Source organism: Euleptes europaea, chromosome 13 (genome assembly GCF_029931775.1).
Source record: "Euleptes europaea isolate rEulEur1 chromosome 13, rEulEur1.hap1, whole genome shotgun sequence".
Taxonomy (NCBI): domain Eukaryota; kingdom Metazoa; phylum Chordata; class Lepidosauria; order Squamata; family Sphaerodactylidae; genus Euleptes; species Euleptes europaea.
The window spans coordinates 7,056,695-7,074,490 of NC_079324.1; the positions used below are offsets into that span (position 1 = coordinate 7,056,695).

General features: G+C 45.6%; 1 protein-coding gene across 1 annotated transcript; it reads left to right on the forward strand.

Annotated features, from left to right (window-relative positions):
* Positions 1-5,653: 5,653 nt before the first annotated feature.
* On the forward strand, positions 5,654-16,101 carry NEXMIF (neurite extension and migration factor). The gene is made up of 2 exons (XM_056859775.1): positions 5,654-5,753; positions 11,432-16,101. The coding sequence occupies exons 1-2, from the start codon at positions 5,678-5,680 to the stop codon at positions 15,712-15,714; spliced, it is 4,359 nt and encodes a 1,452-aa protein (XP_056715753.1). The 5' UTR covers positions 5,654-5,677; the 3' UTR covers positions 15,715-16,101.
* Positions 16,102-17,796: the final 1,695 nt, after the last annotated feature.

The window sequence follows — 17,796 nt, forward strand, 5'->3', positions numbered from 1 at the left end:
GTCCAGAAAATTATCAGCCAAACAGGTTTGTTGGGCAGAGTTCTTTGGCAAGTTTCGATTTGTGCTGAAACATGTTCCAGGGAAAGAAAATTGTCTGGCTGATGCGTTGTCCTGACTTCCCCAATACCACAGTCAAGTCGACCGCCCCATAGATTCCTTATTCACCACGGAGCAACGGGGGGAGGTAGCGGGATTGGCCGTGGTCACTCGTGCTTAGAGCCGAGCAGTGGATTCAGACCCGGCAAGCGGACTCCCGGAGGCTTTCCGTGCGAGGGTGGCTGAAGCCGCGCACCAGGAAGAAGGGGGCCAAAAGCTTCCTCAAGCTCTCACTCGCCGGGGGGAGTTGTGGTTTCATGGGGTGAAACTGTATGTTCCGGAAACTGTTCGGAGGGAGATGTTGGAGATGGCTCACGGGGCAAAAACCACAGGACATTTTGGGTTTGTCAAATCTTTGCATTTGTTGAGGCGTCAGTTTTGGTGGCTGGGCATGAGAGCTGATGTGGACCTTTTTGTGCGCAGTTGCCCCACCTGCGCAACTTCTAAAAGACTTATGGGGAAGCCCCCGGGACTTCTCAAACCCTTGGAAGTCCTGTCCGTTCCCTGGGAGGTCTTTGCCATGGACTTTATTATGGATCTTCCCCTCAGCCGAGGGAAGGCAGTGTTGTGGGTGGTGACGGACTTATTTTCTAAGCAAGTGCATTTTGTTCCTTGTACGGGCTTACCGACAACCCAGAAGCTGGCACGCATGTTCGTTACACACGTGATGAAACATCACTCATTCCCACGCAAGATAATCTCCGACAGGGGCCCCCAATTCGTGGCTAAGTTCTGGAAAGCATTTTTAAAACTAATGGGGGTAGAACAAGGTTTGTCTTCGGCACACCATCCTCAGACAGATGGACAAACGGAACGAGTTAATTCTTTGTTGGAATGTTATTTGCGCTGTTATGTAAACTATCACCAGGATGATTGGGTGGATTTGCTGCCTTTTGCTGAATATGCTTACCATAATGCTCCTCATTCGTCTACGGGGTACAGTCCCTTCCAGGTGGTGTACAGCAAGGATTTCGGACCCTTTGGGAATGTAGAACTACTCCAAGAGGAGGGGATAAAAGGTGAAGTGGGAGAGTGGGTGCAGGTAGTTCAGAACACATGGCCTTGGCTCCAGAAAAATCTGGAGCGAGCTAAATGCAAATACAAAGAGCATGCAGATAAACATCGTTCCCTGGGGTGGGACTTTAAGGTGGGGGATCAAGTCTACCTGTCCACCAAAAACCTCGGACTCTACGACCATGTAAAAAGCTCAGTGACAAATATGTAGGTCCCTATCCCATTACAAGGGTGATCAACGAAGTGGCTGTAGAGCTAGCACTTCCCAAAGCCCTCAGGGGAATCCCCCGGTGTTTCATATCAGTCTTCTCAAGCCCTATGTAGTGGCGCCCCAATTCCACCCAGAACTTATGCCCGAGGTACCAACTGTAGTGGGAGGGGAGGTACATTTTGAAGTTTCTAAAATTCTTGATTCCAAACTGAAAAAAGGGAAGTTGTTCTATTTGGTACATTGGAAACATCTGGGACCATGATGAATGGGTGGCGGCCCCACATGTAGCAGCCCCCCATCTGGTACGACAATTCCATGATGCCTACCCCAAAAGACTTGACCTAGCGCGGATCTGGGAGGGGGGCCTTAAGGGGGGCAGAATGTCAAGAGTCATGCCAAGAGTCATGCTTATTGCTGTTCAAGTGTATCTAGTGGTTTTGTTTCTCTGAGATGTTCAAGCTGTCAGGTGTCGTGCCAGGCAGGCTCTTGACATGAGTTAGGCCCATGTCTGTTCAAGTGTTATCCTTTGGTTTTGTTTCTCTGAACTGTTTATGCTGTCCCCGCTCCTTTCCTTCCCCCCCTGCTCTGACCTTAAGTCTCTAGCAGGCAACTTCAGTATTATGGCATGCTCACTCCCCACCAGGCACTGTTATCTCCTAATTCCCAGGCCGCTTGGTTTTGCACCTGGGATGACTCTGTGCTTTAAGTTATGCTTTGTAGTTTGGTTTGTCATTAGCAGCTTTGAATCTGTGGATTGCTTATGCTGTATCTGCGGCTCCTGAATAAACGTTTACCTGCTTTAGACCTGCCTGTCTGAGCGAGTGACTTTTTGGGATTGCCGAGGTTGGCTGGAGAACCTCACATTCACCCTCAGAGATGGCTCATTGGAAACCTGATGGCCTGTTTGAATTCCTTTGGTACAAAGAGAAATGCAATTTTCCTTCAGTTACATTAATAGCAGCTTCATAGGAGGAGACAGCTAGGTTGGGCAGGACAGCATCTATTTATTTACTAATAGATGAACAGGTTTTTTTTAAATTAAGTACGATGCTTGTTTGTCATCCCAGTACCTTTGCATGCCATGGCCAGAAATCGAGAAGACAGGAGGAGGTTAACTTTGCAGTTGGTTAGAAAACTTTCTAACACTCATCTTTATATCTCCTGCAGAGTTGGAAACTTGCCCTTTTTTAAAAAAAAGCTAGACATTTTTTGTGGGGAAACCTGGAATATGCCAGTGGCGTCCAGCCCCCCCTCCCCCACAAATTCTCATGTGGCCACATCTCACATCTGAGGTTTTCTTTCTTACTTTATTACCATTTTCCTGTTATACGCAGCATATGCACAGCATAGATTTTTCTTATGGATTTTGTTTTTGGTTTATTTTTACTGAGAAATTGATTTGTTGGTTGCCTTAAGTGAATGAAAGTGTGATGAATTAACTAATGTCAGATGTGGAGCGTTGATCAATTTATTATCTTTGTTCTGGTATTGCCTGGTCTATTTTTTCCCCTTCTTTTTTGCCTTTGTACAGCCGCTCTACACACACATGGAAGTATTTGCTACTGCCTTGGGCAGAACCAGAATCATTCTAATGAAACAATTAGAAGCGAGCAGCTCAATATGCAAGAAGTGAATACCTCTAGCTCAGTGTGATGAATGGGTTCACTTATGGGTGTTCATTCCCCATCCCACCCCCAGACACACACGCCTTTGTTGTTGCTTTCCAAGGCAGAGCAATTCATTGATTTCTTGTTTTAGAAGTAAAAAGGAGTACTTATTAAAAAGCTTTTATTTTTGGAGAAAAGCCCTTAATGCAAAAAGATAATGTGGAGGAAACACAGTTTGAGGGGCAAGGATGTATCAGGGTGAGTCCCTTAGATGCATGAAGTCCTACAACTGATTGTTGTCATCGCTTCAGCTCAGGCCACAAACAAGTGCTATTTTTTAAAAAAAAATGTTTGGCAAGTAGCAGTCTTATTTACTGGAGGGCGAGTGTGGTTAAGTAGCCACCAGTGCCAATTTAGAATTTGGAAGACCCAGGTTCAACTCTCCACGCTGCCTTGGATGTCTGTTGGGTGATCTTCAGCCAGTCACATCCTCTCAGCGTATAACCTACCTCACAGGGTTTTTGTAAGAATGAACTTAAAAGTGGTGAACAGTGTTGCTGTCTTGATTCCTTCAAGGAGGGATGGGATAGATGCCTTCTTACCCTCAAAGGACCCAACGTCATTCTCAAAAAGTATAGTGCTCAGTGGACAGCAATAACCCGGATCAATGTAACAAAAATAAACTGAAAAGCCTAACTACAACCAGGTGTCTGAAGGTTAACCAAGAGGGAGCCTGCTGAATTTCCGGGGACAAGGGGTGCCAAAGGAAATGTAGCCACCACCAGAAAGCCCCTTTCTTGTGTGTGTGTGTGTGTGTGTGTGTGTGTGTGTGTCCCCCTGCCCCCATCATACCTCAGATAGCAGCGGGAGCAAGGTGGACCCCTGCTAATAACCTAAGCATGAGAATAGTTTGTGTTATTGACTGCTGGCAGTGAGGGGATCATGGCCCCCCTGTGCTATTTTCTGCTCTTTAACCAGTTGTCTTGCAGTAAATTGCCTCTTTTTGTCTGGGTGCCATTTTCCCACCTGCAATATGGAAGGAATGCTTCCCTAGCAATACTATTCAGCAAGTAAAAACCTCTACATAACCACTGCATATAAGCACAAATAAAATGTTCTGAGATGTTCAGCCATGTGGGGGGGGGGGAGTCTGTTATTAAAAAGGTAGGTCAGGAGCCCCCAAAGTAGCCAGACATTGTTGTCTAAGCCAGGCTTACAGCCAGAGCTTTTGGAATTCAACACTCAGAAAGAATACTTCAGTCCACAGTGTGACGTCTCCCATCCTTGATTATCCAAGATTTAACCAAACGTGGCTTCCCCAGGAGGCAGGGCAGATGTCCAGATAATTTTTTTCCCTTTGGCCCTCTTAAATTCTTCTGCAGTTGACCCTGAAACCAGGATACTGACTTAGAAAGAGGCTGATAATCATACACACAACAGTGAGGTGGAGCAGAGAACTTTGCTGTACAGAATTGACATTTCAGATATGACTGAACTCAATTTATTTTAAAGAGGCAATTAAACACTATGTCTTTATGTCTAATGATGACACCTTCAGCTAATTGGGTGAATTGCTAATGTGTAAATTTGTGCATACAACTGGGCGGGGAATTCTTTTATTTCTTTCATTCTTTTAATCAATGCTCAAAGGCAAATTTAGCAGGTAAGCTAAGCATAAAAAGAAAACATGGAAGGGAAAGGAATGGCTCCCGTATAGCAGAGTATGTGCAAGGAGCTACCAGAGCTCTACTCATGTGTAGCCTTTTTTTTTTTTTTTTTTTAAAAGCTGAAATCCTGTCAATCAGCCCCTTGGTGGGGGTGGAATCCAGCCGCTTACTGTTTCCATCCTGAGCTGCTGTCAGATGAATTTTGGATTGCTTTAAAGCAGGAGTGTACTCATGCGGCTCTAGCTGTTGGACTGAGCTGGAGAAAAGTTTTAAGTCGCTAGTCCCTTTTGTTGTGGAGATATGAAGGAAAGTGCATTATCTTTTCAATGCACAGGGCAATCGACTTACTTTGCTGTTTTTAAAAAAAATTAAAACTGGGAATTCAGAGTAACTGATACACATAATATTATCATGTTATAATACTGTTCAATTGCCAATTAAAAAAGCAAACTCCCCCTCATGGAGAGGTTTGGCTTCAGTGGGGACAGGGGCAGAGGACATGGCTGCCATGGGAAGGGCCAGGAAAATCCAAACTTTCCAGCCCACATAACAACCATTCACGCTTTACTGGGATCTTTCCCAGCAAAGCCATTTTGGGAAAGATGGGAGAAAAGCTGACTAAATCCCAGGAGGTCAGTGAGTGCACCGTGATGGTGTGGGAAAGCAGGGAAAAAATGGCTTCCCAATAGCATCGAACCTGAGACAAACTGTATAGAAAAGATCTTTGTTACCCCTCAGTGCTTCTCTTGCCAGATGCTGTCAATTTCCCTTTCCCATTTGGTCCATCAAATGCAACCTAAAAACTGCCTGAATGTAGACACCGATTGCCCTGTTCTGTACAGCGCCAAGCTCATTTGTGAGGCTATGTCCATGTAACGGATCATCAAGATGGGAAGTTATTTTGCTGTGACATTTCTGTACTCCTATCCAAGGCTACTGAACGTGTGATGATTTGTTCCATTCACAGGGCTGTGAGCCGATTTCTAATGTAGCCAATTGTGGGTGTTTTTGTTTCTTTGCAAACATACAGGCCAGCCAGCAGCAGCAACGGAGCATGGAGTGAACAACTAGAGGTTAAATTGATGGATGACCAACAAGATAAGGATTGTGCCTCAGGGGACCAAGAAACGATCCTGATTAATGGGGTGAAAGAGGATGGTAAGCAACTTTAATTACAAGACGGGATCCATGTCTAGTACCTTCTGCGAGCCAGCTGTTTTGCCTGGTCCCTGATCATCACAATGCTTTGCTGATGCCCGTTCAAAAGGAAGCAACTGGATTCGTCCTTGCAGAAATCAGTAGCTGTCGTAATGCACCGTAGTTTAACATGGTTACATTATTTCATGGTGTTCAAAGCTCTTCAAGTGCACCGTCTTGTTGTAATCCTTACAAGGCTGGTCAGTTTTATTATGCACGTTTTGCAAAGGAGAGGCTGTGGGCCAAAGAGGAAGTGGATTGACTTGGGTGGAATTTCATTCCCTCCTACATACCTCTGTTTCTTAAGGCCACAGTCCGGTACTGGTTTGACTGGGGGAAGGAGGGATGTTTATCTCCCCCCACCTTTCCAGTTCCTGTAGCCTCACTTGGAGAAAAAAGACCAATATTTGTCATGCCTCACAGCAAAGTATAGAGGAGGGGAGGAAATAGAGGAGGGGGGAGATTGGAGGAAAGGGTACAGAAGGAAAGGAGACACCAGGCAATTCAGTTGTGGGTCCCATGCCCCCCATCTGTTTGGGCCCTTATACCAATACACTATACCATGTAAGGGTGCCGATCTCCAGGTTGGGCCTGGGGCTCTCCCAGAATTACAACTGATCTCCAGGCAACAGAAATCAGTTCCCCTGGAGAAAACTGGGAGGGTGGACTCTAGGGCGTCATATCCCTGATGAACTATCTCCTCTTCCCAGACACGGCCAGTCTGAGTAGACAGGATTGACCAGGATAGACCAAGAGTCAGTAGAAGGCAGTTTCATGTTTGAGAAGGGACAGTGACTCAGTGGTATAGCATCTGCTTGGTATGCTGAAGGTCCTAGGTTCAATCCCTGACATCTCCAGATAAAAGGATCAGGTGTGAAGGACCTTTATTTGAGACCCTGGAGAGCCACTGCTGGTATGAGTGGATAGTACTGGCCTTGATGGACCAAATATTTAATTCAGTACAAGGCAGTTTCATGTGTTGGGTGTCAAGTAGGAGTAATGACACAAAATAGTATTGCAAGCTTTGGAGTTATCCAGGGACTACTTATTCATCTTCGTGGCTTCTGTGCAGTCAATGGCGCTTGTGCAGGCCAGCTGCAGAGAACTGACTAGAAAGCTTCCAGAAGCTTCAGAGCGCCTGAAGCTCTCCCCCTCCCCTCCGTCCCAGGCCGAGAGTGAGCCGGCTTCTCACCCAATGGCCACGTGATGGAGGGGGGAGGAGCACTCCTCCCTCAGGTCTCTCTTTGCCTCCGTGGAGAGAGGACTAGCTTTGTTTCAGAGCATCTTTTCTTTTACCTCAGAAAAGTTCTCTCTTCAGGATTAGATTTTTTTTTTTTTGCCAATATGGCTTTATTTAACAAATGTGCCAAATGTAGAAATAGTGTGGCACAAAATAATGATTGTTGTTCTGTTTGAGAAATTTGTGTCTTTTCTTGTACTTCAGAAAAAAATTTCAGGATTTGGTTTCTTTTTTGCCAGTATTACTTTATTTAACAAATGTGCCAAATGTACAATGAGTATGGCACAAAATAATGGCGGTTGTTCTTTCTGAGAGTTTTGTGTCTTTTCTGTTAGCTCAGAAAAGTTTCTCTTCAGCATTTGATTTCTGTTTTACCAATATGGCTTTATTTAACAATTCTGCTAAATGCAGAATGAGTAAGCTACAAATTTATGGTTTGTTCCGTTTCAGATACGTGTTTCAACTTATCACCCTCTCATTCTTAACAAGTCATTCAGGCTGTGTTGTGAGAGAAATCGCTAATAGAGGTCAGTGTTTCTTCATAAGGAATTGGTGTTCACTTCAGAGACCCCCGTCAAAAAGATGAACAGCCTGGTAGCCTACTCTGATGTCATCTCGGCGCTGTGGCTTGCAGTCTCCAGTCCAAATGTCTGTGAGGAAATCCAACTTTACTGATGCACTAGAGGCTCAGTTTCCCCCATGACATGTATGAAAGGGGTCTCTAAGCCGAAACGCTGCAATAAAGGCTGGATATGCTGCAGCACTGGATATGCTGCAGGGGCTCCATCCCTCATGACGTGCATGGATGAAACCTTGAAGTCGACAGGCTGTGTAGAAAGCCATTTGCACTAGGGGCTCTGTCCCCCTTGACGTGCATGGATGAGACCTCAAAGTCAACAGGCTCCAAGGAAAGCCTGCTAGTTTACAGCACTAGGGGATCAGTCCCCCATGACATGCAGGGAGGAGGTCTCGAGGTCGAGCGATTCCAAGGAGATGGGAATGTCTGCCTCTTCTCCAGGTGAAAAACCCCTCCACATTGGCTTGCCTCGGACACACCAACACAACAGCCTCCCTCACTTCCCTCAATGTCAGGCATCGCCGTCACTGGTGAGGTAAGCAGGTGTCAGGTATGGGCTGAAACATTGTCCAACATGTGAGGAAGACTTTTCAGCCATGTTCCATTCCCCCCCTTATGTCTCCAGAGCCATCTTTGCTCCTCCTCTTGGGTTGCTTGCTCTGGAATGCAGACACCTCCATGTGTTGACACTCATCCCCTCTGTGACAAACATCTTCCCTCCGACCCAGAAGTTGACTGACCCGCCCCCCTCGACATCAAGGAGGGAGGGCTCATAGACCACGTAGAATCATAGAATCAGAGTTGGAAGGGACCACCATGGTCATCTAGTCCATTCCCCTGCACAATGCAGGAAATTCACAACTACCTCCCCCCCACACCCCCAGTGACCCCCTACTCCATGCCCAGAAGATGCCCAATATGCCCTCCTTCTCATGATCTGCTTAAGGTCATAGAATCAGCATTGCTGACAGATGGCCATCTAGCCTCTGCTTAAAAACCTCCAGGGAAGGAGCACTTCATCTCATATGCAGCCCAATTTACTCACAGGGTCCTTCAGCTCTATTCAGAGCAGTTAATCTGGATGGCATAGGCATGGAAGATTTGATACTCTCCCTTAGGTCTGAAGTCAGATCTGACAAGGGGTGTGTTATGTGAAATCGATATGGTATCCATTTGTCTTACTTCTTTTTAGAGCCAAACTTTCACCTAGAAGGTGGAACATCTATATAAAGTTAAAAGGAGGATGCTGATTGTTCTTATAGTATCCCTCACCTAGCCAATGGTCCCAGTTGGGTGGATGCTGCAAGACTATGTGCTTATAGCAATGCTGAGCTAAACTGTCCAGTCCATGTGGAGCCCTCCTTGCTCCAGGGCTCATGCCTCTTTCGCTGCTTACCTTGCCATGACAGATCTCCAAGACAAAGCAGCAACCTGGTCCTTCTATCCACATTCCTCCGGCATTGCCCCGTAGATATGGATTCCAGGAGGGAAGCAGCTGTTTGGGAGAGTTGTCTTTTAATTTGGTGACAAGCATACACCCGCCTCCATGGTAGGTAATCTTGCTATTCTCCCATGCGGGACTGCACGGAAGCCATGAAGATGAAAAACAGTGTTGCACTTACCTGTAACTGTTGTTCATCGAGTGGCCTTCTGTGCAGGCACGCATCCCTCCCTCCTTTCCCCATTGTAGGGTGCTGTTTAGTGGCTAATGTGTTATTTCACAGCAGCGAAAGGAGAACTGAGGGAGGAGCGCTCCTCCCCCCTCCGTCATGTGACCGTTGGGCACGAAGCTGGCTTGCTTTCAGCCTGGGACGGGGCGGGGGGGGGGAGCGCTCCAGGCGCTCTGAAGCTTCTGAAAGCTTTCTAGTCAGTTCTCTAGGGCTGGCCTGCGTAAGCGCAGTTCCCATGTGTGACTGCACAGACGACCACTCAATGTACAACAGTTACAGGTAAGTGCAACACTGTTTTAAGCTGGATGCTTTTTAAAAAGCCTTTGTTAAAAGTTCTCTGCAAGTTTTACTCTAGTTCTGTGGGAGAACTGGTAATTAGAACCTCTCGCTGCCACTGTTCTTGTTTGCAGGGAGTTTTGTTTTATGGGTTAGCATTCAACAGTGGAATGCCCCATTCCACTACCTTGTTCAGGCGTATATGTTGACCCAACCTCAGATATAGATCTCCTTCATCTCCACATCCATCATGGGAAAGTTGCATTGTGTTTTACAAATAAAACTATTAGTTTCCCCTTGGGCTCACAGGAACGATGAATACAGTTTCATTGGTTCTTGTAGGTTATCCGGGCTGTGTAACCGTGGTCTTGGTATTTTCTTTCCTGACGTTTTTCCAGCAGCTGTGGCAGGCATCTTCAGAGAAGTAACACTGAAGGACTGTCCTTCAGTGTTACTCCTCTGAAGATGCCTGCCACAGCTGCTGGAAAAACGTCAGGAAAGAAAATACCAAGACCACGGTTACACAGCCCGGATAACCTACAAGAACCAATGAACTCTGACCGTGAAAGCCTTCGACAATCAGTTTCAGGTGTGTAGCCATAGTGGTCTATAGTAGTCAAACAGAATTCATTTCTAGGAGGACTTTCAAGACCAGCAAAATTTTCCAGGTTGTAAGTGTGTATGTATCAAAGCTCATTTTGTTGGATATCTGATGAAGTGAGCTCTGACTCATGAGAGCTCATACACACCCTGGGAAACGTGGTTGGTCTTTAAGGTGCTCCTGGACTCCACTTTAGTAATGATGAAACTAGCCCGCTTTCCTGGAACATGGGGAAGGTACCACATTGGGGAATGGTACTCAGAGTGAGTACCACCGGCTTAGGTTGTGATGCATTTGTGGATTCCTACCAGCTAAAGACCAATCATCTGGCTGTTAACCGACCAACTTGCTAGTTAAATAGGAAAACATTACATATTTTTGTAGGATTTAAATGAAAATACGTCATATTACTGCAAAATTTATATTCAAAAGTGCCTCAGACCTACCAATGAAAATGCACACCACCATGGAAACCACTGATTCGCTTGTGTTCTCAATGGTGTTTTGTCAACAAATAAAAAATCTAACAGTAATAGAGCCACTTATGGTATATTTTCATATCAATCTTGCAGCAATACAGATTACATTTTTATTTTGAACTATCAATGCTGTTTCATGGAAACAACTGAAAGAAACTCAAAGTATGAACTCTCACATTCAAGACTAAAAATGTGAATTATAGATATTTGGCTTGGTATATATTTAAAAGTTTGGCTGCCCCTGCAGTGAATTTTTATTGCATTGTAGAGGAAGGCTTTATTAATATTTTTAAGGAGTTGGTGTACTTGGAAATTAAATTTTAAGCTAATACTGGGGTTGGTTTTTATTAAAATTTCTCCCACTAGTGACCTAGTTTGAGGTCAGTTTGACATGTGAATATTAATTTAGAACATGTTTTAAAACCAATATCAAATAGGGATTAGCAGTGCTGTTTTTAATGTGGATGTGCCCTGAATTTGCAAGCGTTTTTATTTTTCAGATTTCTTTCACCAAAGAAATTAAATGCATAAATACTGTGGTTAGGGTTGCAGGCAGTAGAGACTTAATGGGATCTTATTTATCTCTGTGGCTTGAAAAGATTCAACTACCCATTTCTACACATAATGGGGCAGGACATATTTTCTTCAGGAAGTTGGCAACTCTAAGATATGCAACTGCTGTTTTTTCCACATGTGATTGGTAAGATTTGCTTGTGAAATGGGGGAGCATTCAGATCCAAATTCCCACATCTTGAGTGTCATGTTGTCTCTTTCTCCACCCCCTCCTTCCTTCCAGAATCACGTGGCCCAGATGGCGGGGAGAAAGCTGCAGATGCTGCCAGTCCGTTCCCAGCCCTGACCACAGCAGCTCCAAAAGAAAGCCACGTGTGCCATCGAGTCCAGCCAGCCCCAACTTCTAAGAAGCCCTGTTGGCTGAGCCCTCCTTCGCCCCTGAGACTGGTTGATGTGCCTGACCACATTTCTGATGACTCCTCTTCCGTGCACGCCATTTCTCTTACCTCTTGTGCGACAAAGGGCTTGAGCTCCTGGTCTCTGCCGGGCGATTGCGAAAAGGCTCTGCTCACCATCATGGAGCCTGGAAGCATGTCAGCCCTCACTGGGGACTGTTTGATGCAGCCGAGCCGGACCTGCCTGGGCTGTTTCATTGAGTCCAAGGACGGTATTGATGCGGAGCCGGGAATAAGCCTGAAAGTGGGCGACATAAATAGGGACTATGACACCTGCTCTGTCTCCGACATAGGGATTCATTGCATGAGCACAGGAGACACCATGAGATACGGGGATCAGCTGCTTTCAGACCAGCTTCTAAGCTTCCCTCTACATAAATCAAGGGCAGCAGACAAAAGAGAGGCGGAGAAATCTGACAGCGATTCTGAGGACCCCACGCAGAAGAATTATTATGAGGGGTTGCTGTTAGACAAATGTAACGGAGAGGAGCCTTTGCTAACAAATCCCAACCAGGAATGGGGCTATTTTGAATCTTTCATTAGTGAAAGCAAAATTGAGCTGCTCGACCTTTGCTCCAAAAATGAGCTTTCTGTAAATCTGTTTTCCGAAGAAGATGTGGATAATTACATGTTTGACGATGATGACTCGACCTTGGGAAGTGACGTCTGCTCCTTAAAGATTCGCTATGAATCCTTCCAGGACAATGTGAGGGAGAAGACTGGCACCCTGCAAGAGGATGCCCAGTTCAACTTCTTTCCAAGCGTCTTCAGTGGATGCCCCAAAAGGGAGGGCAGAACTGCCCTGAAGCGAGGGCCTAGAGGGGCCACCGATTCTTCCCAGTTCAAATCTGAGGAGAGCATCATTTGGGGGGAGGAGGAAGCAGACAGAGAGGAGGAGGAGGAAGAGGAGGAGAGTGAGAAAGTTGCCTTAAACAAATCTTGCACCAGTACAGAAGTGGTGCAGTACATAGGTCCCAAAAGAAACCACTTCTTGGAATTGGTGAACTCCATGGAAGACTCTGGGGAATTCAGTGATGACAGCACCTGCACAGAATCTTCCTTCGATGTGCTCCACGATCTTAAGGACTGTAATAAGTACCTGCCCCGAGACCACTCCAGTTCCTTCATTCAACAGAACTATGGCCTGCGGGCAAAAAGGAAAGTGAGATACAGTGACGATTACCTGTATGACGTAGATTCCATTGAGAGTGAGAAAATTGTGGATAAAAAGGAGTGGATCCCAGATGGGCCCAAGGAGGAAGATGATGATGAGTGGTGCCCGAAGAAGAGGCGAAAAGTTTCTCGTAAGGAGCCACCAGTGATCATCAAGTATATCATCATCAACCGGTTTAAAGGGGAGAAGCACATGCTGGTGAAGCTGAGTAAAGTGGACGCTGGCGAGACCACGGTTACCCTCAGTGAGGAGCTGCTGAGCAAGTATGCAAAGCTGGCCCCCTTGAAAAGCTTTTGGCAGGAGAAATGGCAGAGCCGGTTGAACTTTCTCCGATCGGCCCTCTACCACAAACAAAACTTCTATCTCAACGGTTCCGAGATTTCCTTCCTGCCCCACCCGCGCAAGAGAAAGTGCAAGCTAGCCAACCGGCACAGGATCCAGAGAATCAAAGCCATTGAGCAGCCACTGAGCAAGCCTGGCTCTTGTTCATCTGATCTCAAGCAGCTTTGCAGCAGGATTGAAGATGACAGTTTGGGCCTGAAAGAGATGCGGACTGTGGCCATCGCGACCCCTGGCTGTGCAAATGGGTTGCATCTGAGCGAGATTGCCAGCCTCGCATCGCCCAAGTGCAAACTGCAGGACAGGGAGTTCAAAGGACCGGAGAGGAAAGTGCTGCGCAGAATTAAATTCAAAAGTGAAGCCCGGTTGAAATGCAAGCGTATCAAAGCAGCTGCCAGTCTGGCAGAGGCCTCCCCGGCACTGGAGAACCAGGAGCCTGCGACTAGTTTAACGGATGAAAGTGTTCCTTGTGCTGCAGACGGCTCTCGCCTTTCAGAGTGCCAGGAGGATAAGGTTGCTAAAAATTCCTCTTTCCTACCCACCACCTGCTCTTCAGACAAGCCTGCTCCATCTGCTACTATCACTGCCAACGTGCCCCTTATCCCTGGAGGGTATCTGCAAACACTGTTAGATGCCTCTGATTTGTCAGGCAATGCTGCTATCACCTATTTCAGCCCCCAGCCCTCTGAGCAGCAGCAGGATCCGCTCCCTGGCATCATTCAGGCAGAGAAATCGTTCTGCGCTCTGCAGCCCGCCCAGAGTTGTGTTCTGTCCCCGCCTTCTGAGTCGGAGCTGCAGCAATCGCCCAACCGCTTGGAAATAGAGCAGAGCAACTTCAGCACCATGTGGCCGGCCAGCAAAGGAGCAGGCGGCAGCAACAATCAGAAATTTGTCAGTGAGGTGCAGGAGGCTTCTGCACTGTTGACAGCTGAGTTTGGCAGCTGTCAGGGTGCCGACAACCTCCCACCTGCTGGATACAGTCAAGTCGGCCTGAGCAGCGGCAAATTGCTATGCCAAAAAAAGTACATGCCGGAGAGTCATCAGTCTCAGTCGGACGATTCTTATCAGTCGTGCCATTTTAGCAACAGGGAGGGGCATTTTCACTTTCAACGAGGTACGCTTAGCACAGACGATGGGAGGCTTGTTAGTTTTGATTCTGTGGGCTCGTTGTCAGTCAGTTCTAGCAATTACAGTTCTCTAAGTTTAAAGTCTTGTGAAAAGGATGGGGAAGACGATATTGCTGATGATTTCTTGGCCCACTGCAGTCCCAAACTAGTGATTCAGCAAAGCATAGATGAAATAACCCCTTTGAAAGAGTCTACAGATCTTTTAGATATCTCAAACTTCACACCTGATAAGTTTCGCCAGTCGTCACTTTCAGAAATGTCTCCTCCAGACACCCCTAATCTATCCCCGCAGATAACTGAATCAAAACCCTTGGGGAATTTGAAATGTTTCCCAGATAGCTCTCAGACCGCGCTGAACAGCCCGGAGAAGGTCAAGTGGAACTGTGGGGTTCTCCAGACCCAGGATCAGGCAGATAATGGATTCACTTTAAATAATCATCAGTTTCAGTTCCATATGTTCAACGATGAGGATTCTGTCAGCCTCCTTGAAAAAAGCCCATGCTTGTCAACATTTAATGAGCCATCTGGCCAAATTAGCACCAATAGCAAAGTGACAAAATCGAAGCGGAAAAGTTCCTCTAATAAAAATGTGGGTACAAACCAAAGCCCTTCCCAGAAAAACACTCGGAAAAAATCGCCCAAAGCCAACAAAGGAACTGAGAAGCCACAAGGCAGAAACCCGAGGCAGTCTCCCAAATCTACAAGGAAAGGGAAGAACGCAGCTGGTGAAAAGGCTGCTGGGAGCAGGGCAGCCGCTACGTTGAACAGTGCCGCCTCAGCAACAAAGGCCTTGGTGGAGTCCCTTCAGCAATGCAGCCCAGCCTCAGTGAAGACAGGGAAGCACAACGGCCTGCCTGGGGAATGGGCTCTGGGGAAAGACAGCAGCGCAGGCTGGTCTGATGCGAGCCGAGGAAACGCAAACAGTCTTCTGGATGACGATCAAAGGGAATTTGAGGAGCCGTCCAATATTTTATCGAACATTGCATCTGGGATGGCAGATGTTCAGAGATTTATGATGGCCTCCATTGAACCCTTGTGGGGGCCTGTTGGCCATAACAACGTCTCCAATTTATTTCGGTCACCTGAATCCAACAGTCTAAAATTGAAAACTCTTAAGATTTTGGCCGGAACTTCACAAGAGTCCAAGAAAAAGGTGAACAGCAGTTCTCCTGGAAAGGGTCACAAATCGGGTAACAAGGGCTTGGGCAAAACTGGTGGCCGAGCAGTGTCCTGTGATCCTGGTCGCCCCACCTGTCCTGGGTACAGCACAGACATTCCCTCTCCCTTTTTTGATAAAAGCTACAGTCACCTGAGCACTTTAGCCAAAAACGAGCCTACCCATAAAAAGCTGTACCGGCATAAATCGACTTCTAAGTCACTGCGGGATGAGAACTGTAAAGTAAAGCGAACAGACCGGGATCAGGCCCATAAGGACCCATCTGTGACAGCTTCATTTGAGAAACTGAGGTAATGCTGCACCACACTGGCTGGAATGCACCCTTAATTTTCCTACTACCTGCTAAGCCCACTCTTCCTCATTTTCTCCTTCCTGTGAAAGAAAAAGTTGCATGAGAGAGACACTCCCCTTTTACAGCTCCTTTTTTGGTTGTTGATGTTCTTATTTTGTTTCCAAAATGCATGAAAATACTTATTACTTGCAAGCTACCTAAAAGAATGACCTTTTTTTTTCTGGCTTGGCTGGGGTTAAAAACAAACTAACAAAGGCAACTCTTATCTTGCTGTCTGGCTTCTTTGGTTTTTAATTCCTTTATTTTTTTAAGGGTTGAATCATGTGCTCTTTTTTAATGGTTTCAAAAAGGAAAGACTTTTTTTGAACATTTTGTAAAAAATAAAACACAAAAAAGAGGTTATGCATCCCCCCCAAAAGCCAAGATACCCATACTGAAGGGGTCTTTAGTTTGCAAAATGAAAACTCATTGGTGGTGGAGATCCGTGTTGCAGCTTTGCGTGCTTTCTAGCCCCCTCTGCTGTTTATATCCTAACCCTGCACCATAAAGCTTCATCACTTCTATCCCAGTTAGAGTGTACCTGACTCCACACAACCTAACTAAGATGGCATAAAATGTTTGGTTTTTCTGCAGGGAAAAAGACTACATTCTTCTTAAAGCAGAAACAACATTTTTGGTTTTACCTGTGTTTGAAGAAAAGACACCTTTTTCTAGAAAGACATTTGATGCGTGTTTGGGTTGTTTTTTTGTTTGTTTCCTGTTTCTTTTTTTTCTTCCTTGCTCAAAAAAGAGGGGAAAAAACCAACTGATAATTATGCCTTGTAATATGTTTGAAGTGTTAAGTGCTGAAATCAAAAGTTTGAAATTGTGGGACTTTTCTTATTTGAAAGCAAATCTAACATGGTATTCCCTGTGCTTCAAAAGTCATACTGTTGTACAGTTGCTTATGCACTATTACCCACAACCACAACCACTACGAAAATTGTGCCAAACTCTGACAAAGTGTTGTGCTGTAGATATTTTTACATCTCTATCAAAAATAGGTTGTGAGTGTTTCCTGGAGCTATTTTGCCTTTTGATTTACTATAAACATTCCAGTGATACTATTAACCACCCCCTTGGAAAGCAACCGTTGTGGGAAATGATGTTAATCACATACTTACTACAATGTACCAAAAGTTTTATGGACCAGACTAAATGTGTGCCAAATTTACTTACCTCATTTCATGGATTTTGCCCTGTGGTTTCAGCTTAAAAAGGGGTGGGGGTGGATCAGGGGGATACTTTAAAATGGAAACTAGGGAATTGAATTGCCCTCTAGATAGGGGGGGGGAAGCCTTGATGGGAGACCAGCTTCATTGTAGGAGAGAACTGACTTATTGAAGGATTTCAGATGACAAAAATCACTCAAGGTAAGTTTACCGAAAATACACCCGTCTCTGCGTTTTGTGAATAGAAAGCAGCGGATTTTCCGGTCTCCTGTTTTATTTGAAGCAAAATGTGTAGCTGGAGAGAATTTCAAGAGGCAAGTGATATTGCTGACACTTTTGTATCTCAGTTTTCTATATTTTATAATATAACCTGGGGCAACGTCTCGAAGATCAGAACAAATTCCTTGTGTTTCGATGGACTTTCCTTTCAAAAGATTTCTTGACCAAGTTTACGTTTCTTCCGTCTCTCATAGCAAAGCTTCAGTGTTTTATTTTAACCTTTGCAATGACAACATTGTTTGAAGGTTTGTAACAGCAAAACAAAAAGTTTGAATCAATTATGACTTTGTATGTTAACCCCCTCCATTGTACAAAAGGAAGTGGAACACTGGATGATCTCAGCAACTTGGGCCAGTTAAAAAAAAAATTAGCGATAAGCAAGGACTCCTGAGTTAAATATAATTTCTGAAAAGCCTTATTTCCACCACTGCCCCAACCTCCCTCCAAGAGAAAAAACTCTTTCCTTGGTTTTTCTCGTGTACCTGACCACTTGTGCATTTTGCTGCTGATTTACTATGAAAACTTGATATGCAAGGGCGGTGTCAGCTGGGGAACTTCCTGGAAGAAAGGCAGTGCTGGTTAGGACCTGCTGCA

Bases quoted from the DNA above. Each gene is read 5' to 3' on its own strand.
- NEXMIF (XM_056859775.1), top strand. From the start codon at position 5,678: ATGGATGACCAACAAGATAAGGATTGTGCCTCAGGGGACCAAGAAACG. The intron at 5,754-11,431 runs GTAAGCAACTTT...CCTTCCTTCCAG, and splicing joins TAATGGGGTGAAAGAGGATG to AATCACGTGGCCCAGATGGC.